We start from the raw sequence: 27,662 nt of genomic DNA, 5'->3' as shown, positions 1-27,662 counted from the left end.
TAGTCCTTGATTATCTTCTTTTGAAAGTCCTTCTTTAAATCCATTAAATCTTTTTTTTTTTTTTTTCTCTTTGATACTTTAGAGCATTATTTGTTATGCTGCCCCTGTCCTCTTTTCGGTAAATTAATCCTTCGTTAAATCTTTTTATTTTTCTTTTTTTCTCTTTGGTACTTTAGAGCATTATTTGTTCTGCTGCCTCTCTCCTCTATTCGTCAAATTAATCCTTGTTAATCCTCACTTGAAACTCCTTTTTTAAATCCATTAAATCTTTTTATTTTTCTTTTTTCTCTTTGAAACTTTAGAGCATTATTTTTTGTTCTGCCCCCGTCCTCTTTTCGTTAAATTAATGCTTGATTTTCTTCACTTGAAACTCCTTCTTTAAATCTATTAAATCTTTTTATTTTTGTTTCTCTTTGATACTTTAGTGCATTATTTGTTGTTCTGCCCCTGTCCTCTTTTCGTTAAATTAATCCTTGATAATCCTCACTTGAAACTCTTTCTTTAAATCCATTAAATCTGTTTATTTTTTTTTTTCTCTTTGATACTTTAGAGCATTATTTGTTGTTCTGCCCCTGTCCTCTTTTCGTTAAATTAATCCTTGATAACCTTCTCTTTAAACTCTTTCTTTAAATCCATTAAATCTTTTTATTTTTCTTTTTTTCTCTTTAATACTTTAGAGCATTATTTGTTGTGCTGCCCCTGTCCTCTTTTCGTTAAGTTAATCCTTGATAATCCTCACTTGAAACTCTTTCTTTAAATCCATTAAATCTTTTTATTTTTCTTTTTTTCTCTTTGATACTTTAGTGCATTATTTGTTGTTCTGCCCCTGTCCTCTTTTCGTCAAATTAATCCTTGATTATCTTCTTTTGAAAGTCCTTCTTTAAATTCATTGAATCTTTTTATTTTTCTTTTTTTCTCTTTAATACTTTAGAGCATTATTTGTTGTGCTGTCCCTGTCCTCTTTTCGTTAAATTAATCCTTGATAATCCTCACTTGGAACTCCTTCTTTAAATCCAATAAATCTTTTTATTTTTCTTTTTTTCTCTATAATACTTTAGAGCATTATTTGTTGTTCTGCCCCTGTCCTCTTTTTGTTAAATTAATCCTTGATTTCTTCACTTGAAACTCTTTCTTTCAATCCATTGAATCTTTTGATTTTTCTTTTTTTCTCTTTATTACTTTAGAGCATTATTTATTTGTTCTGCCCCTGTCCTCTTTTTGTTAAATTAATCCTTGATTTCTTCACTTGAAACTCTTTCTTTCAATCCATTGAATCTTTTGATTTTTCTTTTTTTCTCTTTGATACTTTAGAGCATTATTTATTTGTTCTGCCCCTGTCCTCTTTTCGTTAAATTAATCCTTGATTTCTTCACTTGGAACTCTTTCTTTCAATCCATTGAATCTTTTGATTTTTCTTTTTTTCTCTTTATTACTTTAGAGCATTATTTGTTGTGCTGTCCCTGTCCTCTTTTCGTTAAATTAATCCTTGATAATCCTCACTTGGAACTCCTTCTTTAAATCCATTAAATCTTTTTATTTTTCTTTTTTTCTCTATAATACTTTAGAGCATTATTTGTTGTTCTGCCCCTGTCCTCTTTTTGTTAAATTAATGCTTGATTTCTTCACTTGAAACTCTTTCTTTCAATCCATTGAATCTTTTGATTTTTCTTTTTTTCTCTTTAATACTTTAGAGCATTATTTATTTGTTCTGCCCCTGTCCTCTTTTTGTTAAATTAATCCTTGATTTCTTCACTTGGAACTCCTTCTTTAAATCCATTAAATCTTTTTATTTTTCTTTTTTTCTCTATAATACTTTAGAGCATTATTTGTTGTTCTGCCCCTGTCCTCTTTTTGTTAAATTAATGCTTGATTTCTTCACTTGAAACTCTTTCTTTCAATCCATTGAATCTTTTGATTTTTCTTTTTTTCTCTTTAATACTTTAGAGCATTATTTATTTGTTCTGCCCCTGTCCTCTTTTTGTTAAATTAATCCTTGATTTCTTCACTTGGAACTCCTTCTTTAAATCCATTAAATCTTTTTCTTTTTCTCTTTAATACTTTAGAGCATTATTTGTTGTGCTGCCCCCGTCCTCTTTTTGTTAAATTAATCCTTGATTTCTTCACTTGAAACTCTTTCTTTCAATCCATTGAATCTTTTGATTTTTCTTTTTTTCTCTTTATTACTTTAGAGCATTATTTGTTGTTCTGCCCCTGTCATCTTTTCGCTAAATTAATGCTTGTTGTCTTCACTTGTAACTCTTTCTTTCAATCCATTGAATCTTTTGATTTTTCTTTTTTTCTCTTTATTACTTTAGAGCATTATTTGTTGTTCTGCCCCTGTCATCTTTTCGCTAAATTAATGCTTGTTGTCTTCACTTGTAACTCCTTTTTTCATATCCATTTCACCTTCACATTTTTCTCTTTTCTCTTTGATTCTTTAGAGCATTTTTTGTTGTTGTATTCTCGTTCTCTTTTTGTTTAATTGTTCTTCGATCTATTCTCGAGGCACTGCCAGTTTACTTTCATCGAATTTTGTTATTTTTACTGATACTTTTTCGACTTCTTGAAGCTCCATTTGTTTTTACGCCCCTTTTCTCCTTTATTTAAATTCTTTTTCGTTGCGTATTAATTTTCATATAACACCTAATATAGATAGCATTGCTATATAGTTTCTCTATAAACCACTTTTAATTTTCTTTCTGTACATGCTATCTTTTAGTTATAACTTTCTGTAGGTTGTTTTTCTTAACGGATTCTCTGAAAACCATTTTTTTTATTTCTTTACGTATTTGCTTTATTTATCACTCAAGATTAGAGAAAATCTAAAGCAAAGCTATCATCAGTTAAGTATATATGAAAATTAATTCTTAAGGATATTAATATAGAGAAGGCTTCTAGAAAAGCCTTAAAAATTAGCACGGAAGGAAATAAATACAAAGAGAAGACTGAATTCTACTGGATAATTTCCTTCCTCCAACTATTTTAAATCAGTATCAGATTTTCAGTCTTTGTGAATACTGAAACGTCAGAAAATTTAAAGATTTGAAAGAGACCCAGCTACTGCATACATTGAAAGAAATTTCAAACGGCAGATGTCTGACATGAGCATATCTTGCCTTGAGGTTGAGAATTGAAACGGACCAAAAGATATGTCAAAATAGAAATACGTTATAAATCTTCCTAATTTGTAGCGATCGATTGCATTTGACGATGGCATGAGACAATATCATTTAAGTTCAGGCTTGTGGGTCAAAAAGTTTTCTATTCAAAGAAAATGGGTACTTTTTGACCTACTAAACAGGAATGAAAAATATTTGACGAGTACGAAAATTATCATCTACTTATCTTTATACTAGAATCTATAAAATTAATACCTAGTAATCCATTTATGTGAAAGAAATGTAAGATAATGATAAATTTTTGCAAAAATTGAGTTTTTCTGTGGTTACAAGAGTCTAGATAAATTGTAGCTGTTGAATTCACATTCCAATTACACAGCTATCCAAATAATGAATGAAAGTTTTGTCACTGTCGGAAAGGTACCAATTTTTAAATGTTTTTAAGGAAGATATTAAAACCCTAATCTTGGAAGACTAGTCCCATCTTTACAAAATTCTTGTTTTGACGAGGCTATAGAGTCCCTTCACTATATCTTCTCTTAGATAAGGAGGGGGGCTTCTTTCTCTTTAGAACATATGATTTCAACTCTTGGACAGATATACTGGTTTAGTAAGAGCGTTGTTGGTTCTTTTACGAATGATTTGTTTTGGATTATAAATATTATAAATATATATACAATTTCTCACCTCAGTGTTTGAAGATGCAAAAAGTTAGCACAGCTTGTTTTTCTTGTCCAAAACACGAATTATCATTTAAACTATGTACACAACTTTAATACAACAGCTCAATAAAGGGGATAAGCTAAAACATAGCAAATAGACAAGCCAGGCTACAAAGCAAATGTAAACACAATAGAAATATTAGCTGTTCTGCGTGAGTGCAAATATATCGTTGAATATATGGCCGATTAAGTGCAAACAAAATGTCGTCTTATAAGTTCATTATACTCTGTCACAATTTCGACAGATCGTTTACCCCACTCCTAAAGTAAACATTAATCGATCTAGTAAGGGAGGTTTAGAACCATAAAGAGGTGTTTGACTTGAGTTTTGTTGGATCTCAACTATTGTAGTTTTTCCAGTCTGGTTTTTAGATACACACGTGCTCTAGAGAAGCCAGAGGTTTAATGAACTGATCATCGAAACTGTAAAAGCATTCACTACGATTAGAGAAAATTATTGTTCTTTCTTATTTTTATTCCCAATCTTGTTAGAAGAGCACAACACATTTAAATTCTGCTCCAAACGCACTCTTTTCGTTGGGTACAATAAGCCACTAACAAACTTACTTCTTCAATAGTTAGAGTACTAGCTTACATTTCACTGGAAGTTATTTGCATAAAAACTAAAAATGAAAATAAAATAAGATAAAATAAAATAAGTTTTCGATTTATGTTCTGACGTTGTATACTCTGAAGAGTGTCAGACGAAAAGCTTCAGAAACATGTTTCAAAAGTTCGTCTTTTTCAAAGCCATTTTGGAAATGAAATATATAAATATAGCGAAATGATTGTTTCACAGAAAGGCTGTAGTGCTACATCAAATAAAACAATGATAAAAGAACATTTGGATATATCCTTCTTGTTTGACATTTTATTCGTCAATTATTCTACCAGAAAGATAACAAACTCTCTTTTGACATTTTCTTTTCACGAAGTTATTTAATATATCAACATATTTGTTTCCCAGGTGATAAATATTTCGCTGTTGATCTATGCATACAGACAAGAGAGCACTCTCTCATTATTTTGAAATAACATCTTATTCTTTTCTATAGGATAACACAGGCCTGCCCTTTCTATATGCTTAATATCCTTATAGACAAACAAATTTTTTGATCACACAACATTTAAACACAATGACTCATTAATTATGAACCTTGAAAATTTTTTCCTTTCAGGCGAAACGTGCAAATATATCAACAGTCATTTTACCAGAAGGCAACAAAAAAGACTATGACGACTTGCAAAATTTCATAAAACAAAACTTGGAAAAGCATTTTGTTAGTAACTACGATAAGGTATACGAAATAGCACTGAATTATTCGGAAAACAATGCAGAGCAAGACAACAGCTCGTAGAATTATATATACTATTATTAGCTATTTACTTCCGATTTAATTCTATAAAACATTAAAGTTGGGTATTTTACAATCTTTAATGTAAATCTCAAAACCTGCCTATAACCTTCACCGAGTATATTTAGTATCAGCTTTAGATAATACCCATGGAGAAGTATGTAATTAATCAAGAAAACAAGATTTGTAGGCAAAATAAACGGAAAAGAAGCCCAGTGTTTCTAAATTATCGATAAGCCGAACGTTATATTTTCCAGATTTTTTCTAGATCCGGGAAACCAGTTTCCTTTTTCAAATGCCAAAAATTTTCAATTCTCTAAATAACAAGATGAATGCCCCTTGCAACACCCGGCGATGCGATAACGTTTTCATCGTTCAATGGGCTAGTCTTCCCTTTGTTCTTTCACTAGATCATTTTGCTTAAAGGAAAACAAAGGATTGAGTTGGGGCTACTCCATAGAATATAAAAACTACAATGATTAAACAAGTGTGGATTATACACAGGTTTTTATGGTCCTCGTAATTATTTACAAGAATTACATCCCGCAGGTAGACTTTTTATCCATTAAGTAGATGGTATACAGTTAATCCGTACTTTATATATGTATAAATTTCATCTGTATTAGCGAATGCGAGAGAAAAATATGAGTCTGACGAGCGAGGTCTGAAGTCATCCTTGAGTGATTCCTTCGCAACTTTTATGCCTTGGCTACTTTTGATATCTCTTTTTATCAAAATTTCTTTCACTGGCTTTTTCTAACAAATTTTATACAGTTACAGCTACATCAAATTTATTCTTCCCCAACAATTTAACTTAATGCAGTTCTTTGTCAACATGGATTCTTCTTCTATATTTTTTTAGTATTATCAATTTTTGCGTCCGTAATAAATGTCGTCGTTTTCTTTGCCTTTTTAGCTAGCTTTTTCTTTAAAATATAATTAGTGCCTCTGATTTTCCATATGGCCAAAAAGCAGTTGTTTGAAAACAGTAAAGATATCTTCTTTCGTCAACACGTATCGACGAAGGAACTTTACTACCCAGAATGCTATTCGCCTTTCGTGTGATTAAAAACATGGCTTCGAAGAAAGTTGTTTTCGTCATAAGCGGCTCACGTGTTATAGTTATTCAAAGAAAATTTATATTTACTATGCGACAAGATGTTAGATAAATATATTGTAATGTTGAACAGTTAAAGGCCGAAGGTATGTCTTTGTTGCTACTGTTATTTTATAAACGCCATATGATGTCAGGCCAGCTTCTGATCAAGCCCTGTGGTGTTTTTAGCGCCGTCTTTTCTGTAAGTTATGTTCTAAAACTACATTGCATGCAATAACTAGAGAAAAAGAGAATTGGGATTATTTCATAGGATTTTGTTCGTGAGTGCTATGCCATGAAGTCACCAACCTAAGTTGCCACTCTCTAGAGAGTGGCAAATATTGATCGCTGTGTCGTATAGGGCTCTTGCAATCTCTCAGATTTGTTTTTCAAAATTATTAAAACTCTTTTGAGTAAAAAACTCGTAAAGAGATTAATTTCTCAGGTTGAAAACAATAAAAAAGGAATTCTTTGAATTTAAAAATATTATTTACTTCAGAAGACACTTCCATTGGCATGTCACATTTTTATGCTCAGTGATGTTTTGTGTTTGTTCTTGTCTGTTGTTTGTGGCGTTTAGAATCATTTTGTTTTGCGTGTTGTAGAGTGTTGAATAGACTTTAAGCAACAAGAAGGGCTATTTTTTAGTGGAAGTTTATTTTTATCTATCACTTTGTTATCTTAGGTTCTTAATCGATTTTTGCCATCTTTCAAATCGGGTGTTGAGCCTTCACTTCCGCATTTGGCTGTTGGTGCCTTGGTAAAAATCGATCAATAATCACATATAAAGCCCTAGACCAGGGATTCTTAATTATTTTAAATGCCGGGCCAGAAAAACATATAGAATTTCTTCGGGGGCCAGTTGGTTTTCAACTTTTACATACCTTGTGTAGGCTGCTCAAAATGAAACTCAGATCTCATTTTTACCAGGCTAAGTTAGTGATAAAATAGACAGGCCTTTTATTTCGTGCCTGCCTATCTTATCTACCTTCGCATAAACCCAAAGAATAGTTTCACAAAGGTCTGTAACTTTATGTTTCTTGTACCAGGCTGAGTAAGGAAATCGTTCTATGCTATTTTTGGGCTAGAACGTTCATCATCGTTAGTCTCTTGTTGGGTCGATTTGAAGTGCCTGAAGTCAGGTCAAGGGACTGCACAGCGTATTTTAAAGAAAGGTCAAAATCTTATGTTTGTGGATGTATTTAGTCAAGGCCACCTCCATGGTTGGTGGCAAGAAAAATTTTAGGCTATATCAATCTAGGAATGGCCAGAAACAACACCTCAGTTAGATTTTAACGAGAGAAAATTCAAGGCATATTCTTGACTAGGTTTCATAGTTTTATCTATTGATATGAAAAAGGAAACAAGGCATTTCCTATTTTGTTATTCCCTTTTGGACTAATAACTGTCAATGGACTGCATTTAAAATTTATTAAAGAGAAAAAAAATATATCAGAGGAGACAAAGGAAAACCAAAGATAAATTGAATTCCAGATTTTGAAAATGTTGGCAAAAAATATTTTTGAGGTAAAATGTATTCAGCAGGCAGAATGACATTTTGCTGTGGGCCGGAGATGACCCGCAGGTAGGGGTTTAAGAATGCCTGCCCTAGACCTTAGATATAACTTGATTGATTCAAGTAACAAGGCAGCTTATCCACACCAGGGAGCTGATGCACCATCCTACCTTAGTTGCATAAAGTATGAGAGGGGAAGAGAAACAAAACTTAAAGAGCCAAGTCTACCCTTAATGAAATCATAATAATCTGTTATTTGAATCCTGTTATGTGAATAAGCCCAAACCCCTATGAGGTAAAATTATAGAGGATTTGACGAAACACACTTTACTTTAAACCAGAAGGGGAGAGAGGGACAGGAGAAGAGAACAGCCTGGCAAGAGCATACATAAAAAACAAGAAGCCCTATCCAAAACACTTGCTTACACTCTCTGTAACAACTTTCACCCAAGAAATCCCAACTACAACTTCACCATTATTCCCAAAGGCATCAAAACAGCAAATTGAGGCTTAATAGCATAACTTTACACCTAAATTTGATTAATAAAATTGAAAGAAAATAAGAACCCTTAATGATTTCAAATTCTATAACATCTCTCATCAAGTGGATGAAAATTTTATTTGAATATGAATGTAAAAGTGAATCAGCCTTTAAATGTAAAGGTCGATAACCATTACAAGAAATTATTGAGCAAATACTCCAAGACCCCAACAGAATGGTTAAAAGTTTTGATATAAGATTTTTAAACACAGCATTGAAACTAATAAAAATCAATGCCAGTTTGTGAAAGATTATATACTAAAATTTTGATGATCTACATGATATATAAATTCATGTCTAAATTTGTTTTATGTAGAGTCATGGATATTTGCATCCTGCTTTGATTTCTGTGGTATTTTGTCTTGATGGGAAAACTTTGGAACCAAAAGCCAGGTAGTTAATTATGATATAGCATTTGCCAAGAAATATAATTTAATGTATCTTTCAAATCTGTTGTATCTTTCATTTAATGTAATCTACCTTTCGAATCAAGTATTTTAAAAAAAATTTTAAAATGTGAAGCAAACTAAAAGAGCTATCAACAAATAAGACTTTTTCCAGTGTATCATATGTTGTTTCCACCAAAGTTGAATATAATTTTCTTTAAATAAATGCTGTCTTGATGATAGAAACAGCCCTCCTTGCACTCCTGCAAGCAATCAGATGCTTTGCAATTCACACTTACCATTCCTTGCTGTCCTCAAAAAGATTTTGCAATCTAAGGACATCAATATCATTTTTAATTTTCTATATTGTTTTAAATCTTGCTTAATTAATGCTCTGAATTTAGTCACTGTTCCTAAAAGAATGTTAATTTTCTGTTTGGAAAACCTCATTTTCTTTTGTGCCAGAAAGATTTCATAGATTCATCTTTTAACTGAATGTATTTTGCCAAAATGCTCTGTAATTTTCCTTTGTAGACCTAGCCTTGAAAAGATTTTGCTCTTTAAAGCATAGCAAAGATGGAAACCAGATTATCTGTGATTAAATTGATCTTTTGATATCAGAGTCTATGTCAGCAGTGATTCGTTAGAGCATAATGGTCCAAGGAATTTTTCCAGCCGAAATGAGAATGATGACTTTATATTCACTCTTGTTGTAGTTATGTTTTTATACAATTCAGAGGACTTGGTCCTTAAATTTTTTTTAGGGCAAGCCCCTGAATCCCCTCCCTTCATCAATGCCCATTGTTTTTAATTGTTTGCTTCATTCATCATTCAAATGTTCCTCTGAATCAATGTTCATTAAATAGTTATAATTTTTGGCAGGATAAAAGTCCCTGACATCCCCAAACGAAACCACAAAGTTACCCACTTTCTTCTACTGTTATATAATTTCAAATCAAGAGTAGACAGTCTTGAATTCCTCACAAAAATGTCCTTTTTATAGAAATTTAGGCCGAGATTGCCATTAATAAAATTTCAATAATAAAATTTCTTTTTCCATCAGATACTGATAGAGATTAGCCCACAAAATGAATATATTATAAAACTTTTCTTCCGTCTGCAGATAATTTGTCAACTAATTCTTTACTTCATTTATATAGCCTTTGATAAAGGGCGTGTCTGTGTGGATTTCTTATTTCGGCTCCCTCACTTCTGATCTGTTTCATAAGTAGCTTGATGTAGGACACATCTGAATATTGTTTTGTGGATTTTAAAGCTATGACTAAAATATTGAAAGTTTAGGAAAAATTTAGGCAATATCCTCACTTGTTTAATTTATCCAAATTCTTGCAAACTAAGCCTGCAATGTGATGCCAATCAAAGTCTAATGTAAATCATTATATATTACTTTTAACTACTGTGACATTACCTTCACTGATGCTACTTTTGAAGATATCCTCTTAGCAACGATACTACCCTTCATTAGGAAAACCAATGTCAATTTTTTGGCAATTCAGTTCTGAAAACAAAATTGTTTTGCTTTTTAGAACGTTGAAAAAATGTTAACAATGAAACAGCCATCTAGGATGTCGATACTTTGATTGAAACGACTTTTTAATTTCAGACTTTCTCGATAACGTTCTCCAGATCTCTTTTAATGATAAACAGTTTGTTTGGTTTTCTTCAGTCCTTTAGGTCTTGCTTTTAGCTCTGGACTCTGTTCTTTTGGACAAAATTCCAGAAACTTTCATTTTCTTGAACCTTTATTGAAATATTTTTCAACCACTTCCAATGTTATTTTTTTGTTAAAATCCTAGGGCTCACAAATTCCTCTTCAGAGCTCCATCAATATAGCCAGTTGATGCTTTGAACACCTAGAAATTGGATATGAATGGGATCTGGACTAAAACCTTCATAAGAACTTGTATGACTTTTGCAGGTATGTCGGTTCCCTTTCCTTCAAATTCCAAACTTACAAACTTAAATAGCGTGGATCCTTGAGCTTTTTTTCTGAAGTGCAGACCTTTAATTCTGAAGTGCAAACCTTATACTTTCCAAGGAAAATTATTTTTTTCAAATTACCATTATATTTCAAAGTATAGTTTTTCCTTGAGAATTAAATTCTATTCATAACTTACTATGCGTTACTTTTGATGAAAAGTTTCTTACTGTTGTTAGCTTTGTAAAAACAATTCTCTAAAAACCACTTTTATTTTTATTTCCTTTCGCATGAATTTCTCTTTCTAACTTACTGCTGGTAGCTCTTTTGAAAAGCTTCTCTAAAAACCACTTTTATTTTTATTTCCTTGCGTATTAACTTTCGTTTATCACTTACTATAACTTACTCTGTTTTTGAGTTTCTCAAAAAGCCAACATGTCAATTTTTATTGCCAAGTTCCTGTGGAGAGCTTTGCGTTAGTGTTTCCCTAAAAGCCTTTGTTGTTTTTATTTTATTGCCTGTCAATTTCATTGCTACGTTGCTGTAGGGAGCTTTCCTTTAAAGTTTCTCTAAAATCTTTCGTTCTTATTATTTTCTTCCTTGCCAATTTTTCATGCTACGTTCCTGTACGGAGCTTTGCTTTAGGGTTTCTCTAAAATCCTTTGTTCTCTTTTTTTACAGTATGTCAATTTTTATTGCTATGTTCCTGTAGAGAGCTTTGCTTTAAAGTCTCCCTAAGATCCTTCGTTGTTTTTATTTTAAGCCTGTAAATTATTATTGCTACGTTGCTGTAGGAAACTTTCTTTTAGAGGTTCTCTAAAGTCCTTCGTTGTTCTTTTATTGCCTGTCAATTTTATTGCTACGTTCCTGTAGGGAGCTTTGCTTTAGAGTTTCTCTAAAATCCTTCTTTCTCGTTATTTTACTGCCTGTCAATTTTTATTGCTATGTTCCTATAAGGAGTTTTGCTTTGAAATTTCTCTAAAATCCTTCGTTCTCTTTATTTCATTGCCTGTCAATTTTTATTGTTACGTTCCTGTGGGGAGCTTTGCTTATGAGTTTCTCTAAAATTACTTCTTTCTCTTTATTTTACTGCCTGTTAATTTTTATTGCTATGTTCCTATAAGGAGCTTTCCTTTAGAGTTTCTCTGAAATCCTTCGTTTTCTTTTTTTAACTGTCTGTCAATTTTTATTGCTACGTTGCTGTAGGGAGCTTTGCTTTAGAATTTCTCTAAAATCCTTCTTTCTCTTTATTTTACTGCCTGTTAATTTTTTTTGCTATGTTCCTATAAGGAGCTTTCCTTTAGAGTTTCTCTAAAATCTTTGGTTTTCTTTTTTTAACTGTCTGTCAATTTATATTGCTACGTTGCTGTAGGGAGCTTTGCTTTAGAATTTCTCTAAAATCCTTCTTTCTCTTTATTTTACTGCCTGTTAATTTTTATTGCTTTGTTCCTATAAGGAGCTTTCCTTTAGAGTTTCTCTAAAATCCTTCGTTCTCTTTATTTTACTGCCTGCCAATTTTTTGTTCTACATTCCTGTACGGAGCTTGGCTTAGAGTTTCTCTAAAATCCTTCCTTCTCTTTTTTTACTGTATGTCAATTTTTATTGCTATGTTTCTGTAAGGAGCTTTGCTTTAGAATTTCCTTAAGACCCTATGTTCTCTTTATTTTACTGCCTGCCAATTTTCAATTCTAAGTTGCTGTAGGGAGCTTTGCTTTAGAGTTTCTCTAAAGTCCTTTTTTCTCTTCATTTTACTGCCTGTCAATTTTTTTTGCTACGTTGCTGTAGGCAGCTTTGCTTTAGAGTTTCTCTAAAATCCTTCTTTCTCTTTATTTTACTGCCTGTTAATTTTTATTGCAATGTTCCTATACGGAGCTTTCCTTTAGAGTTTCTCTAAAATCCTTCGTTCTCTTTTTTTACTGTATGTCAATTCTTATTGCTACGTTCCTGTAGGGAGCTTTGCTTTAGAATTTCCCTAAGATCCTTCGTTCTCTTTATTTTACTGCCTGCCAATTTTTCATGCTACGTTGCTGTAGGGAGCTTTGCTTTAAAGTTTCCCTAAGATCCTTCGTTCTCTTTATTTTACTGCCTGCTAATTTTTCATGCTACGTTGCTGTAGGGAGCTTTGCTTTAGAGTTTCTCTAAAATCCTTTTTTCTCTTCATTTTACTGCTTGTTAATTTTTATTGGAATGTTCCTATAAGGAGCTTTTCTTTACAGTTTCTCTAAAATCCTTCGTTCTCTTTATTTTACTGCCTGCCAATTTTTCATGCTACATTCCTGTACGGAGCTTTGCTTTAGGGTTTCTCTAAAATCCTTCGTTCTCTTTTTTTTCCTGTATGTCAATTTTTATTGCTATGTTCCTGTAGGGAGCTTTGCTTTAAAGTTTTCCTAAGATCCTTTGTTGTTTTTATTTTAAGCCTGTAAATTATTATTGCTACGTTGCTGTAGGAAGCTATCTTTTAGAGGCTCTCTAAAATCCTTCGTTGTCCTTTTATTACCTGTCAATTTTATTGCTACGTTCCTGTAGGGAGCTTTCCTTTAGAGTTTCTCTAAAATCCTTCGTTCTCTTTTTTTTACTGTATGTCAATTTTTCTTGCTACGTTCCTGTACGGAGCTTTCCTTTAGAGTTTCTCTAAAATCCTTCCTTCTCTTTTTTTACTGTATGTCAATTCTTATTGCTACGTTCCTGTAGGGAGCATTGCTTTAGAGTTTCTCTAAAATCCTTCGTTCTCTTTTTTTACTGTATGTCAATTCTTATTGCTACGTTCCTGTAGGGAGCATTGCTTTAGAGTTTCCCTAAGACCTTTCGTTCTCTTTATTTTACTGCCTGCCAATTTTTCATGCTACATTCCTGTACGGAGCTTTGCTTTAGGGTTTCTCTAAAATCCTTCGTTCTCTTTTTTTTCCTGTATGTCAATTTTTATTGCTATGTTCCTGTAGGGAGCTTTGCTTTAAAGTTTTCCTAAGATCCTTTGTTGTTTTTATTTTAAGCCTGTCAATTTTATTGCTACGTTCCTGTAGGGAGCTTTCCTTTAGAGTTTCTCTAAAATCCTTCGTTCTCTTTTTTTTACTGTATGTCAATTTTTCTTGCTACGTTCCTGTACGGAGCTTTCCTTTAGAGTTTCTCTAAAATCCTTCGTTCTATTTTTTTACTGTATGTCAATTCTTATTGCTACGTTCCTGTAGGGAGCATTGCTTTAGAGTTTCTCTAAAATCCTTCGTTCTCTTTTTTTACTGTATGTCAATTTTTCTTGCTACTTTCCTGTACGGAGCTTTTCTTTAGAGTTTCTCTAAAATCCTTTGTTCTCTTTTTTTTACTGTATGTCAATTTTTCTTGCTACGTTCCTGTACGGAGCTTTCCTTTAGAGTTTCTCTAAAATCCTTCGTTCTCTTTTTTTACTGTATGTCAATTCTTATTGCTACGTTGCTGTAGGGAGCATTGCTTTAGAGTTTCTCTAATATCCTTCGTTCTCTTTTTTTACTGTATGTCAATTCTTATTGCTATGTTCCTGTAGGGAGCTTTTCTTTAGAGTTTCTCTAAAATCCTTCGTTCTCTTTTTTTTACTGTATGTCAATTTTTCTTGCTACGTTCCTGTACGGAGCTTTCCTTTAGAGTTTCTCTAAAATCCTTCGTTCTCTTTTTTTACTGTATGTCAATTCTTATTGCTACGTTCCTGTAGGGAGCTTTGCTTTAGAGTTTCTCTAAAATCCTTCGTTCTCTTTTTTTACTGTATGTCAATTCTTATTGCTACGTTCCTGTAGGGAGCTTTGCTTTAGAGTTTCTCTAAAATCCTTCGTTCTCTTTTTTTACTGTTTGTCAATTCTTATTGCTACGTTCCTGTAGGGAGCTTTGCTTTAGAGTTTCTCTAAAATCCTTCGTTCTCTTTTTTGACTGTATGTCAATTTTTCTTGCTACGTTCCTGTACGGAGCTTTTCTTTAGAGTTTCTCTAAAATCCTTCGTTCTCTTTTTATTACTGTATGTCAATTTTTCTTGCTACGTTCCTGTACGGAGCTTTCCTTTAGAGTTTCTCTAAAATCCTTCGTTCTCTTTTTTTTACTGTATGTCAATTTTTCTTGCTACGTTCCTGTACGGAGCTTTGCTTTAGAGTTTCTCTAAAATCCTTCGTTCTCTTTTTTTACTGTATGTCAATTCTTATTGCTACGTTCCTGTACGGAGCTTTCCTTTAGAGTTTCTCTAAAATCCTTCGTTCTCTTTTTTTTACTGTATGTCAATTTTTCTTGCTACGTTCCTGTACGGAGCTTTGCTTTAGAGTTTCTCTAAAATCCTTCGTTCTCTTTTTTTACTGTATGTCAATTCTTATTGCTACGTTCCTGTAGGGAGCTTTGCTTTAGAGTTTCTCTAAAATCCTTCGTTCTCTTTTTTTACTGTATGTCAATTCTTATTGCTACGTTCCTGTAGGGAGCTTTGCTTTAGAGTTTCTCTAAAATCCTTCGTTCTCTTTTTTTACTGTTTGTCAATTCTTATTGCTACGTTCCTGTAGGGAGCTTTGCTTTAGAGTTTCTCTAAAATCCTTCGTTCTCTTTTTTTACTGTATGTCAATTTTTCTTGCTACGTTCCTGTACGGAGCTTTTCTTTAGAGTTTCTCTAAAATCCTTCGTTCTCTTTTTTTTACTGTATGTCAATTTTTCTTGCTACGTTCCTGTACGGAGCTTTCCTTTAGAGTTTCTCTAAAATCCTTCGTTCTCTTTTTTTTACTGTATGTCAATTTTTCTTGCTACGTTCCTGTACGGAGCTTTCCTTTAGAGTTTCTCTAAAATCCTTCGTTCTCTTTTTTTGACTGTATGTCAATTTTTATTACTATGTTCCTGTAGGGAGCTTTCCTTTAGAGTTTCTCTAAAATCCTTCGTTCTCTTTTTTTTACTGTATGTCAATTTTTCTTGCTACGTTCCTGTACGGAGCTTTCCTTTAGAGTTTCTCTAAAATCCTTCGTTCTCTTTTTTTACTGTATGTCAATTTTTATTACTATGTTCCTGTAGGGAGCTTTCCTTTAGAGTTTCTCTAAAATCCTTCGTTCTCTTTTTTTACTGTATGTCAATTTTTCTTGCTACGTTCCTGTACGGAGCTTTTCTTTAGAGTTTCTCTAAAATCCTTCGTTCTCTTTTTTTTACTGTATGTCAATTTTTCTTGCTACGTTCCTGTACGGAGCTTTCCTTTAGAGTTTCTCTAAAATCCTTCGTTCTCTTTTTTTTACTGTATGTCAATTTTTCTTGCTACGTTCCTGTACGGAGCTTTCCTTTAGAGTTTCTCTAAAATCCTTCGTTCTCTTTTTTTGACTGTATGTCAATTTTTATTACTATGTTCCTGTAGGGAGCTTTCCTTTAGAGTTTCTCTAAAATCCTTCGTTCTCTTTTTTTTACTGTATGTCAATTTTTCTTGCTACGTTCCTGTAGGGAGCTTTCCTTTAGAGTTTCTCTAAAATCCTTCGTTCTCTTTTTTTACTGTATGTCAATTTTTCTTGCTACGTTCCTGTACGGAGCTTTCCTTTAGAGTTTCTCTAAAATCCTTCGTTCTCTTTTTTTGACTGTATGTCAATTTTTATTACTATGTTCCTGTAGGGAGCTTTCCTTTAGAGTTTCTCTAAAATCCTTCGTTCTCTTTTTTTTACTGTATGTCAATTTTTCTTGCTACGTTCCTGTACGGAGCTTTCCTTTAGAGTTTCTCTAAAATCCTTCGTTCTCTTTTTTTTACTGTATGTCAATTTTTCTTGCTACGTTCCTGTACGGAGCTTTCCTTTAGAGTTTCTCTAAAATCCTTCGTTCTCTTTTTTTGACTGTATGTCAATTTTTATTACTATGTTCCTGTAGGGAGCTTTCCTTTAGAGTTTCTCTAAAATCCTTCGTTCTCTTTTTTTTACTGTATGTCAATTTTTCTTGCTACGTTCCTGTACGGAGCTTTCCTTTAGAGTTTCTCTAAAATCCTTCGTTCTCTTTTTTTGACTGTATGTCAATTTTTATTACTATGTTCCTGTAGGGAGCTTTCCTTTAGAGTTTCTCTAATATCCTTCGTTCTCTTTTTTTACTGTATGTTAATTCTTATTGCTACGTTCCTGTAGGGAGCTTTTCTTTAGAGTTTCTCTAAAATCCTTCGTTCTCTTTTTTTTACTGTATGTCAATTTTTCTTGCTACGTTCCTGTACGGAGCTTTGCTTTAGAGTTTCTCTAAAATCCTTCGTTCTCTTTTTTTACTGTATGTCAATTCTTATTGCTACGTTCCTGTAGGGAGCTTTGCTTTAGAGTTTCTCTAAAATCCTTCGTTCTCTTTTTTTTACTGTATGTCAATTTTTCTTGCTACGTTCCTGTACGGAGCTTTCCTTTAGAGTTTCTCTAAAATCCTTCGTTCTCTTTTTTTGACTGTATGTCAATTTTTATTACTATGTTCCTGTAGGGAGCTTTGCTTTAGAGTTTCTCTAGAATCCTTCGTTCTCTTTTTTTTACTGTATGTCAATTTTTCTTGCTACGTTCCTGTACGGAGCTTTCCTTTAGAGTTTCTCTAAAATCCTTCGTTCTCTTTTTTTGACTGTATGTCAATTTTTATTACTATGTTCCTGTAGGGAGCTTTCCTTTAGAGTTTCTCTAATATCCTTCGTTCTCTTTTTTTACTGTATGTTAATTCTTATTGCTACGTTCCTGTAGGGAGCTTTTCTTTAGAGTTTCTCTAAAATCCTTCGTTCTCTTTTTTTTACTGTATGTCAATTTTTCTTGCTACGTTCCTGTACGGAGCTTTGCTTTAGAGTTTCTCTAAAATCCTTCGTTCTCTTTTTTTACTGTATGTCAATTCTTATTGCTACGTTCCTATAGGGAGCTTTGCTTTAGAGTTTCTCTAAAATCCTTCGTTCTCTTTTTTTACTGTATGTCAATTCTTATTGCTACGTTCCTGTAGGGAGCTTTGCTTTAGAGTTTCTCTAAAATCCTTCGTTCTCTTTTTTTACTGTATGTCAATTTTTATTGCTACGTTCCTGTAAGGAGCTTTGCTTTAGAGTTTCTCTAAAATCCTTCGTTCTCTTTATTTTACTGTATGTTAATTCTTATTGCTACGTTCCTGTAAGGAGCTTTGCTTTAGAGTTTCTCTAAAATCCTTTGTTCTCTTTATTTTACTGTATGTCAATTTTTCATGCTACGTTGCTGTAGGAAGCTTTGCTTTAGAGTTTCTCTAAAATCCTTCGTTCTCTTTATTTTACTGTATGTCAATTCTTATTGCTACGTTCCTGTAAGGAGCTTTGCTTTAGAGTTTCTCTAAAATCCTTCGTTCTCTTTATTTTACTGCCTGCCAATTTTTCATGCTACGTTGCTGTAGGAAGCTTTGCTTTAGAGTTTCTCTACATTCCTTTTTTCTCTATATTTTCCTGGCTGTTAATTTTTATTGTTTTCGTTCCTGTAGGGAGCTTTGCTTTAGAATTTCCCTAAGGCCCTTCGGTCTCTTTATTTTACTGCCTGCCAATTTTTCATGCTACGTTGCTGTAGGGAGCTTTGCTTTAGAGTTTCTCTAAAATCCTTTTTTCTCTTTATTTTCCTGCCTGTCAATTTTTTTTATTACGTCGCTGTAGGGATCTTTGCTTTAGAGTTTCTCTATAATCCTTCTTTCTCTTTATTTTACTGCCTGTTAATTTTTATTGCAATGTTCCTATAAGGAGCTTTCCTTTAGAGGTTTTCTAAAATCCTTCGTTGTTCTTTTATTGCCTGTCAATTTTTAGTGTTACCTTCCTGTAGGGAGCTTTGCTTTAGAATTTCCCTAAAATCCTTCGTTCGCTTTATTTTACTTACTGTCAATTTTTGTTGCTACGTTGCTGTAGGAAGCTTTGCTTTATAGTTTCTCTAAAATCCTTCTTTCTCGTTTGTTTACTGCCGGTCAATTTTTATTACTTTATTCCTATAAGGAGTTTTGCTTTGAAATTTCTCTAAAATCCTTCGTTCTCTTTATTTCATTGCCTGTCAATTTTTCATGCTACGCTCCTGTAGGGAGCTTTGCTTTAGAGTTTCTCTAAAATCCTTCGTTCTCTTTTTTTTACTGGATGTCAATTTTTATTGCTACGTTCCTGTACGGAGCTTTCCTTTAGAGTTTCTCTAAAATCCTTCGTTCTCTTTTTTTTTACTGTATGTCAATTTTTATTGCTATGTTCCTTTAGAGAGCTTTGCTTTAGAATTTCTCTAAAATCCTTCGTTCTCTTTTTTTTTACTGTATGTCAATTTTTATTGCTATGTTCCTTTAGAGAGCTTTGCTTTAGAATTTCTCTAAAATCCTTCGTTCTCTTTTTTTTTACTGTATGTCAATTTTTATTGCTATGTTCCTTTAGAGAGCTTTGCTTGAGAGTTTCTCTAAAATCCTTCGTTCTCTTTTTTTTTACTGTATGTCAATTTTTATTGCTATGTTCCTTTAGAGAGCTTTGCTTTAGAATTTCTCTAAAATCCTTCGTTCTCTTTTTTTTTACTGTATGTCAATTTTTATTGCTGTGTTCCTGTAGGGAGCTGTCCTTTAAAGTTTCCCTAAGATCCTTCGTTGTTTTTATTTCAAGCCTGTAAATTATTATTGCTACGTTGCTGTAGGAAGCTTTGCTTTAAAATTTCCCTAAGACCCTTCGTTCTCTTTATTTTACTGCTTGCCAATTTTTCATGCTACGTTGCTGTAGGGAGCTTTGCTTTAGAGTTTCTTTAAAATCCTTCTTTCTCTTTATTTTACTGCCTGTTAATTTTTATTGCTATGTTCATATAAGGAGCTTTTCTTTAGAGTTTCTCTAAAATCCTTCGTTCTCTTTTTTTTACTGTATGTCAATTTTTATTGCTACGTTCCTGTACGGAGCTTTGCTTTAGAGTTTCTCTAAAATCCATGGCTGTTTTTATTTGTTGCCTTTCAAATTTTATTGCTACGTTGCTGTAGGGAACTTTGCTTTAGAGTTTCTCTAAAATCCATGGCTGTTTTTATTTGTTGCCTTTCAATTTTTATTGCTACGTTGCTGTAGGGAACTTTGCTTTAGAGTTTCTCTAAAATCCATTGCTGTTTTTATTTGTTGCCTTTCAATTTTTATTGCTACGTTGCTGTAGGGAACTTTGCTTTAGACTTTCTCTAAAATCCATTGCTGTTTTTATTTGTTCTCTTTCAATTTTTATTGCTACGTTGCTGTAGGGAACTTTGCTTTAGAGTTTCTCTAAAATCCATGGCTGTTTTTATTTGTTTCCTTTCAAATTTTAATGCTACGTTGCTGTAGGGAGCTTTGCTTTAGAGTTTCTCTAAAATCCATGGCTGTTTTTATTTGTTTCCTTTCAAATTTTATTGCTACGTTGCTGTAGGGAGCTTTGCTTTAGAGTTTCTCTAAAATCCATGGCTGTTTTTATTTGTTGCCTTTCAATTTTTATTGCTACGTTGCTGTAAGGAGCTTTGCTTTAGAGTTTCTCTAAAATCCATGGCTGTTTTTATTTGTTGCGTTTCAAATTTTATTGCTACGTTGCTGTAGGGAGCTTTGCTTTAGAGTTTCTCTAAAATCCATTGCCGTTTTTTTTTGTTGGCTTTCAATTTTTATTGCTACGTTGCTGTAGGGAGCTTTGCTTTAGAGTTTCTCTAAAATCCATGGCTGTTTTTATTTTGTTGCCTTTCAATTTTTATTGCTACGTTGCTGTAGGGAGCTTTGCTTTAGAGTTTCTCTAAAATCCATGGCTGTTTTTATTTTGTTGCCTTTCAATTTTTATTGCTACGTTGCTGTAAGGAGCTTTGCTTTAGAGTTTCTCTAAAATCCATGGCTGTTTTTATTTGGTGCCTTTCAAATTTGATTGCTACGTTGCTGTAGGGAGCTTTGCTTTAGAGTTTCTCTGAAATCCATGGCTGTTTTTATTTTGTTGGCTTTCAATTTTTATTGCTACGTTGCTGTAGGGAGCTTTGCTTTAGAGTTTCTCTAAAATCAATTGCTGTTTTTATTTGTTGCCTTTCAATTTTTATTGCTACGTTGCTGTAGGGAGCTTTGCTTTAGAGTTTCTCTAAAATCCATGGCTGTTTTTATTTGTTGCCTTTCAAATTTTATTGCTACGTTGCTGTAGGGAACTTTGCTTTAGAGTTTCTCTAAAATCCATTGCTGTTTTTATTTGTTGCCTTTCAATTTTTATTGCTACGTTGCTGTAGGGAACTTTGCTTTAGAGTTTCTCTAAAATCCATTGCTGTTTTTATTTGTTGCCTTTCAATTTTTATTGCTACGTTGCTGTAGGGAACTTTGCTTTAGAGTTTCTCTAAAATCCATTGCTGTTTTTATTTGTTGCCTTTCAAATTTTATTGCTACGTTGCTGTAGGGAGCTTTGCTTTAGAGTTTCTCTAAAATCCATTGCTGTTTTTATTTGTTGCCTTTCAATTTTTATTGCTACGTTGCTGTAGGGAACTTTGCTTTAGAGTTTCTCTAAAATCCATTGCTGTTTTTATTTGTTGCCTTTCAATTTTTATTGCTACGTTGCTGTAGGGAACTTTGCTTTAGAGTTTCTCTAAAATCCATTGCTGTTTTTATTTGTTGCCTTTCAAATTTTATTGCTACGTTGCTGTAGGGAACTTTGCTTTAGAGTTTCTCTAAAATCCATTGCTGTTTTTATTTGTTGCCTTTCAATTTTTATTGCTACGTTGCTGTAGGGAACTTTGCTTTAGAGTTTCTCTAAAATCCATTGCTGTTTTTATTTGTTGCCTTTCAATTTTTATTGCTACGTTGCTGTAGGGAACTTTGCTTTAGAGTTTCTCTAAAATCCATTGCTGTTTTTATTTGTTGCCTTTCAAATTTTATTGCTACGTTGCTGTAGGGAGCTTTGCTTTAGAGTTTCTCTAAAATCCATTGCTGTTTTTATTTGTTGCCTTTCAATTTTTATTGCTACGTTGCTGTAGGGAACTTTGCTTTAGAGTTTCTCTAAAATCCATTGCTGTTTTTATTTGTTGCCTTTCAATTTTTATTGCTACGTTGCTGTAGGGAACTTTGCTTTAGAGTTTCTCTAAAATCCATTGCTGTTTTTATTTGTTGCCTTTCAAATTTTATTGCTACGTTGCTGTAGGGAACTTTGCTTTAGAGTTTCTCTAAAATCCATTGCTGTTTTTATTTGTTGCCTTTCAATTTTTATTGCTACGTTGCTGTAGGGAACTTTGCTTTAGAGTTTCTCTAAAATCCATTGCTGTTTTTATTTGTTGCCTTTCAAATTTTATTGCTACGTTGCTGTAGGGAACTTTGCTTTAGAGTTTCTCTAAAATCCATTGCTGTTTTTATTTGTTGCCTTTCAATTTTTATTGCTACGTTGCTGTAGGGAGCTTTGCTTTAGAGTTTCTCTAAAATCCATGGCTGTTTTTATTTGTTGCCTTTCAAATTTTATTGCTACGTTGCTGTAGGGAACTTTGCTTTAGAGTTTCTCTAAAATCCATTGCTGTTTTTATTTGTTGCCTTTCAATTTTTATTGCTACGTTGCTGTAGGGAACTTTGCTTTAGAGTTTCTCTAAAATCCATTGCTGTTTTTATTTGTTGCCTTTCAAATTTTATTGCTACGTTGCTGTAGGGAACTTTGCTTTAGAGTTTCTCTAAAATCCATTGCTGTTTTTATTTGTTGCCTTTCAATTTTTATTGCTACGTTGCTGTAGGGAGCTTTGCTTTAGAGTTTCTCTAAAATCCATGGCTGTTTTTATTTTGTTGCCTTTCAAATTTTATTGCTCCGTTGCTGTAGGGAGCTTTCCTTTAGTGTTTCTCTAAAATCCATGGTTGTTTTTTTGTTGACTTTCAATTTTGATGGCTACATTGCTGTAAGGAGCTTTGCTTTAGAGTTTCTCTAAAATCCATGGCTGTTTTTATTTGTTGCCTTTCAATTTTTATTGCTACGTTGCTGTAGGGAGCTTTGCTTTAGAGTTTCTCTAAAATCCATGGCTGTTTTTATTTGTTGCCTTTCAATTTTTATTGCTACGTTGCTGTAGGGAGCTTTGCTTTAGAGTTTCTCTAAAATCCATGGCTGTTTTTATTTGTTGCCTTTCAAATTTTATTGCTACGTTGCTGTAGGGAGCTTTGCTTTAGAGTTTCTCTAAAATCCATTGCTGTTTTTATTTGTTCTCTTTCAATCTTTATTGCTACGTTGCTGTAGGGAGCTTTGCTTTAGAGTTTCTCTAAAATCCATGGCTGTTTTTATTTGTTGCGTTTCAAATTTTATTGCTACGTTGCTGTAGGGAGCTTTGCTTTAGAGTTTCTCTAAAATCCATTGCTGTTTTTTTTTGTTGGCTTTCAATTTTTATTGCTACGTTGCTGTAGGGAGCTTTGCTTTAGAGTTTCTCTAAAATCCATGGCTGTTTTTATTTTGTTGCCTTTCAATTTTTATTGCTACGTTGCTGTAGGGAGCTTTGCTTTAGAGTTTCTCTAAAATCCATGGCTGTTTTTATTTTGTTGCCTTTCAATTTTTATTGCTACGTTGCTGTAAGGAGCTTTGCTTTAGAGTTTCTCTAAAATCCATGGCTGTTTTTATTTGTTGCCTTTCAAATTTTATTGCTACGTTGCTGTAGGGAGCTTTGCTTTAGAGTTTCTCTAAAATCCATGGCTGTTTTTATTTTGTTGGCTTTCAATTTTTATTGCTACGTTGCTGTAGGGAGCTTTGCTTTAGAGTTTCTCTAAAATCCATGGCTGTTTTTATTTTGTTGCCTTTCAATTTTTATTGCTACGTTGCTGTAAGGAGCTTTGCTTTAGAGTTTCTCTAAAATCCATGGCTGTTTTTATTTGTTGCCTTTCAAATTTTATTGCTACGTTGCTGTAGGGAGCTTTGCTTTAGAGTTTCTCTAAAATCCATTGCTGTTTTTATTTGTTGCCCTTCAATTTTTATTGCTACGTTGCTGTAGGGAACTTTGCTTTAGAGTTTCTCTAAAATCCATGGCTGTTTTTATTTGTTGCCTTTCAAATTTTATTGCTACGTTGCTGTAGGGAACTTTGCTTTAGAGTTTCTCTAAAATCCATGGCTGTTTTTTTTGTTGCCTTTCAAATTTTATTGCTACGTTGCTGTAGGGAACTTTGCATTAGAGTTTCTCTAAAATCCATTGCTGTTTTTATTTGTTGCCTTTCAAATTTTATTGCTACGTTGCTGTAGGGAACTTTGCTTTAGAGTTTCTCTAAAATCCATTGCTGTTTTTATTTGTTGCCTTTCAATTTTTATTGCTACGTTGCTGTAGGGAGCTTTGCTTTAGAGTTTCTCTAAAATCCATGGCTGTTTTTATTTGTTGCCTTTCAAATTTTATTGCTACGTTGCTGTAGGGAACTTTGCTTTAGAGTTTCTCTAAAATCCATGGCTGTTTTTTTTGTTGCCTTTCAAATTTTATTGCTACGTTGCTGTAGGGAACTTTGCATTAGAGTTTCTCTAAAATCAATTGCTGTTTTTATTTGTTGCCTTTCAAATTTTATTGCTACGTTGCTGTAGGGAACTTTGCTTTAGAGTTTCTCTAAAATCCATTGCTGTTTTTATTTGTTGCCTTTCAATTTTTATTGGTACGTTGCTGTAGGGAGCTTTGCTTTAGAGTTTCTCTAAAATCCATGGCTGTTTTTATTTTGTTGCCTTTCAAATTTTATTGCTCCGTTGCTGTAGGGAGCTTTCCTTTAGTGTTTCTCTAAAATCCATGGTTGTTTTTTTGTTGACTTTCAATTTTGATGGCTACATTGCTGTAAGGAGCTTTGCTTTAGAGTTTCTCTAAAATCCATGGCTGTTTTTATCTGTTGCCTTTCAAATTTTCTTGCTCCGTTGCTGTAGGGAGCTTTGCTTTAGAGTTTCTCTAAAATCCATTGCTGTTTTTATTTGTTGGCTTTCAATTTTTATTGCTACGTTGCTGTAGGGAGCTTTGCTTTAGAGTTTCTCTAAAATCCATGGCTGTTTTTATTTGTTTCCTTTCAAATTTTATTGCTACGTTGCTGTAGGGAGCTTTGCTTTAGAGTTTCTCTAAAATCCATGGCTGTTTTTTTTGTTGCCTTTCAATTTTTATTGCTTCGTTGCTGTAGGGAGCTTTGCTTTAGAGTTTCTCTAAAATCCATGGCTGTTTTTATTTGTTTCCTTTCAATTTTTATTGCTACGTTGCTGTAGGGAGCTTTGCTTTAGAGTTTCTCTAAAATCCATGGCTGTTTTTATTTGTTTCCTTTCAAATTTTATTGCTACGTTGCTGTAGGGAGCTTTGCTTTAGAGTTTCTCTAAAATCCATGGCTGTTTTTTTTGTTGCCTTTCAATTTTTATTGCTTCGTTGCTGTAGGGAGCTTTGCTTTAGAGTTTCTCTAAAATCCATGGCTGTTTTTATTTGTTGCCTTTCAAATTTTATTGCTACGTTGCTGTAGGGAGCTTTGCTTTAGAGTTTCTCTAAAATCCATGGCTGTTTTTATTTTGTTGGCTTTCAATTTTTATTGCTACGTTGCTGTAGGGAGCTTTGCTTTAGAGTTTCTCTAAAATCCATGGCTGTTTTTTTTTTGTTGCCTTTCAATTTTTATTGCTACGTTGCTGTAAGGAGCTTTGCTTTAGAGTTTCTCTAAAATCCATGGCTGTTTTTATTTGTTGCCTTTCAAATTTTATTGCTACGTTGCTGTAGGGAGCTTTGCTTTAGAGTTTCTCTAAAATCCATTGCTGTTTTTATTTGTTGCCTTTCAATTTTTATTGCTACGTTGCTGTAGGGAGCTTTGCTTTAGAGTTTCTCTAAAATCCATGGCTGTTTTTATTTGTTGCCTTTCAAATTTTATTGCTACGTTGCTGTAGGGAACTTTGCTTTAGAGTTTCTCTAAAATCCATGGCTGTTTTTTTTGTTTCCTTTCAAATTTTATTGCTACGTTGCTGTAGGGAACTTTGCATTAGAGTTTCTCTAAAATCCATTGCTGTTTTTATTTGTTGCCTTTCAAATTTTATTGCTACGTTGCTGTAGGGAACTTTGCTTTAGAGTTTCTCTAAAATCCATTGCTGTTTTTATTTGTTGCCTTTCAATTTTTATTGCTACGTTGCTGTAGGGAGCTTTGCTTTAGAGTTTCTCTAAAATCCATGGCTGTTTTTATTTGTTGCCTTTCAAATTTTATTGCTACGTTGCTGTAGGGAACTTTGCTTTAGAGTTTCTCTAAAATCCATGGCTGTTTTTTTGTTGCCTTTCAAATTTTATTGCTACGTTGCTGTAGGGAACTTTGCATTAGAGTTTCTCTAAAATCAATTGCTGTTTTTATTTGTTGCCTTTCAAATTTTATTGCTACGTTGCTGTAGGGAACTTTGCTTTAGAGTTTCTCTAAAATCCATTGCTGTTTTTATTTGTTGCCTTTCAATTTTTATTGGTACGTTGCTGTAGGGAGCTTTGCTTTAGAGTTTCTCTAAAATCCATGGCTGTTTTTATTTTGTTGCCTTTCAAATTTTATTGCTCCGTTGCTGTAGGGAGCTTTCCTTTAGTGTTTCTCTAAAATCCATGGTTGTTTTTTTGTTGACTTTCAATTTTGATGGCTACATTGCTGTAAGGAGCTTTGCTTTAGAGTTTCTCTAAAATCCATGGCTGTTTTTATCTGTTGCCTTTCAAATTTTCTTGCTCCGTTGCTGTAGGGAGCTTTGCTTTAGAGTTTCTCTAAAATCCATGGCTGTTTTTTTTGTTGCCTTTCAATTTTTATTGCTTCGTTGCTGTAGGGAGCTTTGCTTTAGAGTTTCTCTAAAATCCATGGCTGTTTTTATTTGTTGCCTTTCAAATTTTATTGCTACGTTGCTGTAGGGAGCTTTGCTTTAGAGTTTCTCTCAAATCCATGGCTGTTTTTATTTTGTTGGCTTTCAATTTTTATTGCTACGTTGCTGTAGGGAGCTTTGCTTTAGAGTTTCTCTAAAATCCATGGCTGTTTTTTTTTTGTTGCCTTTCAATTTTTATTGCTACGTTGCTGTAAGGAGCTTTGCTTTAGAGTTTCTCTAAAATCCATGGCTGTTTTTATTTGTTGCCTTTCAAATTTTATTGCTACGTTGCTGTAGGGAGCTTTGCTTTAGAGTTTCTCTAAAATCCATTGCTGTTTTTATTTGTTGCCTTTCAATTTTTATTGCTACGTTGCTGTAGGGAGCTTTGCTTTAGAGTTTCTCTAAAATCCATGGCTGTTTTTATTTGTTGCCTTTCAAATTTTATTGCTACGTTGCTGTAGGGAACTTTGCTTTAGAGTTTCTCTAAAATCCATGGCTGTTTTTTTTGTTTCCTTTCAAATTTTATTGCTACGTTGCTGTAGGGAACTTTGCATTAGAGTTTCTCTAAAATCCATTGCTGTTTTTATTTGTTGCCTTTCAAATTTTATTGCTACGTTGCTGTAGGGAACTTTGCTTTAGAGTTTCTCTAAAATCCATTGCTGTTTTTATTTGTTGCCTTTCAATTTTTATTGCTACGTTGCTGTAGGGAGCTTTGCTTTAGAGTTTCTCTAAAATCCATGGCTGTTTTTATTTGTTGCCTTTCAAATTTTATTGCTACGTTGCTGTAGGGAACTTTGCTTTAGAGTTTCTCTAAAATCCATGGCTGTTTTTTTGTTGCCTTTCAAATTTTATTGCTACGTTGCTGTAGGGAACTTTGCATTAGAGTTTCTCTAAAATCAATTGCTGTTTTTATTTGTTGCCTTTCAAATTTTATTGCTACGTTGCTGTAGGGAACTTTGCTTTAGAGTTTCTCTAAAATCCATTGCTGTTTTTATTTGTTGCCTTTCAATTTTTATTGGTACGTTGCTGTAGGGAGCTTTGCTTTAGAGTTTCTCTAAAATCCATGGCTGTTTTTATTTTGTTGCCTTTCAAATTTTATTGCTCCGTTGCTGTAGGGAGCTTTCCTTTAGTGTTTCTCTAAAATCCATGGTTGTTTTTTTGTTGACTTTCAATTTTGATGGCTACATTGCTGTAAGGAGCTTTGCTTTAGAGTTTCTCTAAAATCCATGGCTGTTTTTATCTGTTGCCTTTCAAATTTTCTTGCTCCGTTGCTGTAGGGAGCTTTGCTTTAGAGTTTCTCTAAAATCCATTGCTGTTTTTATTTGTTGGCTTTCAATTTTT

General features: G+C 33.2%; 2 protein-coding genes across 6 annotated transcripts in view; both read left to right on the top strand.

The window, feature by feature from the left end:
- LOC148957841 (uncharacterized) overlaps positions 1–6,045 on the top strand; it is a 111,522-nt gene extending 105,477 nt beyond the window's left edge. Inside the window, exon 5 of one of the 3 annotated variants that reach the window (XR_016145036.1) lies at positions 5,020–6,045. Coding sequence is in view for 1 of the 3 variants with exons in the window: in XM_089114424.1 (XP_088970550.1) it covers positions 5,020–5,199 (180 nt within the window). In the remaining 2 variants the exon portion in view is untranslated. The remainder of the gene's footprint in view (positions 1–5,019) is intronic. The other 2 variants (XR_016145037.1, XM_089114424.1) reach the window with 2 other exon arrangements.
- A 211-nt stretch (positions 6,046–6,256) lies between these two features.
- Positions 6,257–27,662, top strand: part of LOC135687878 (uncharacterized) — a 32,658-nt gene continuing 11,252 nt past the window's right edge. For 2 of the 3 annotated variants that reach the window (XR_016144977.1, XM_089114275.1), the window contains exons 1-3: positions 6,257–6,399; positions 8,666–8,742; positions 10,553–10,674. The gene's annotated coding sequence lies outside the window, so the exon portion shown is untranslated. The remainder of the gene's footprint in view (positions 6,400–8,665; positions 8,743–10,552; positions 10,675–27,662) is intronic. The other variant, XM_089114276.1, reaches the window with a different exon arrangement.

The sequence above is a fragment of the Rhopilema esculentum genome, chromosome 20 (genome assembly GCF_057945365.1).
Source record: "Rhopilema esculentum isolate cy_ngs chromosome 20, ASM5794536v1, whole genome shotgun sequence".
NCBI classification, from domain to species: Eukaryota; Metazoa; Cnidaria; class Scyphozoa; order Rhizostomeae; family Rhizostomatidae; genus Rhopilema; species Rhopilema esculentum.
Note: the sequence above shows the minus strand (reverse complement) of the source record. Positions and strands in the feature narration are given on the sequence as shown.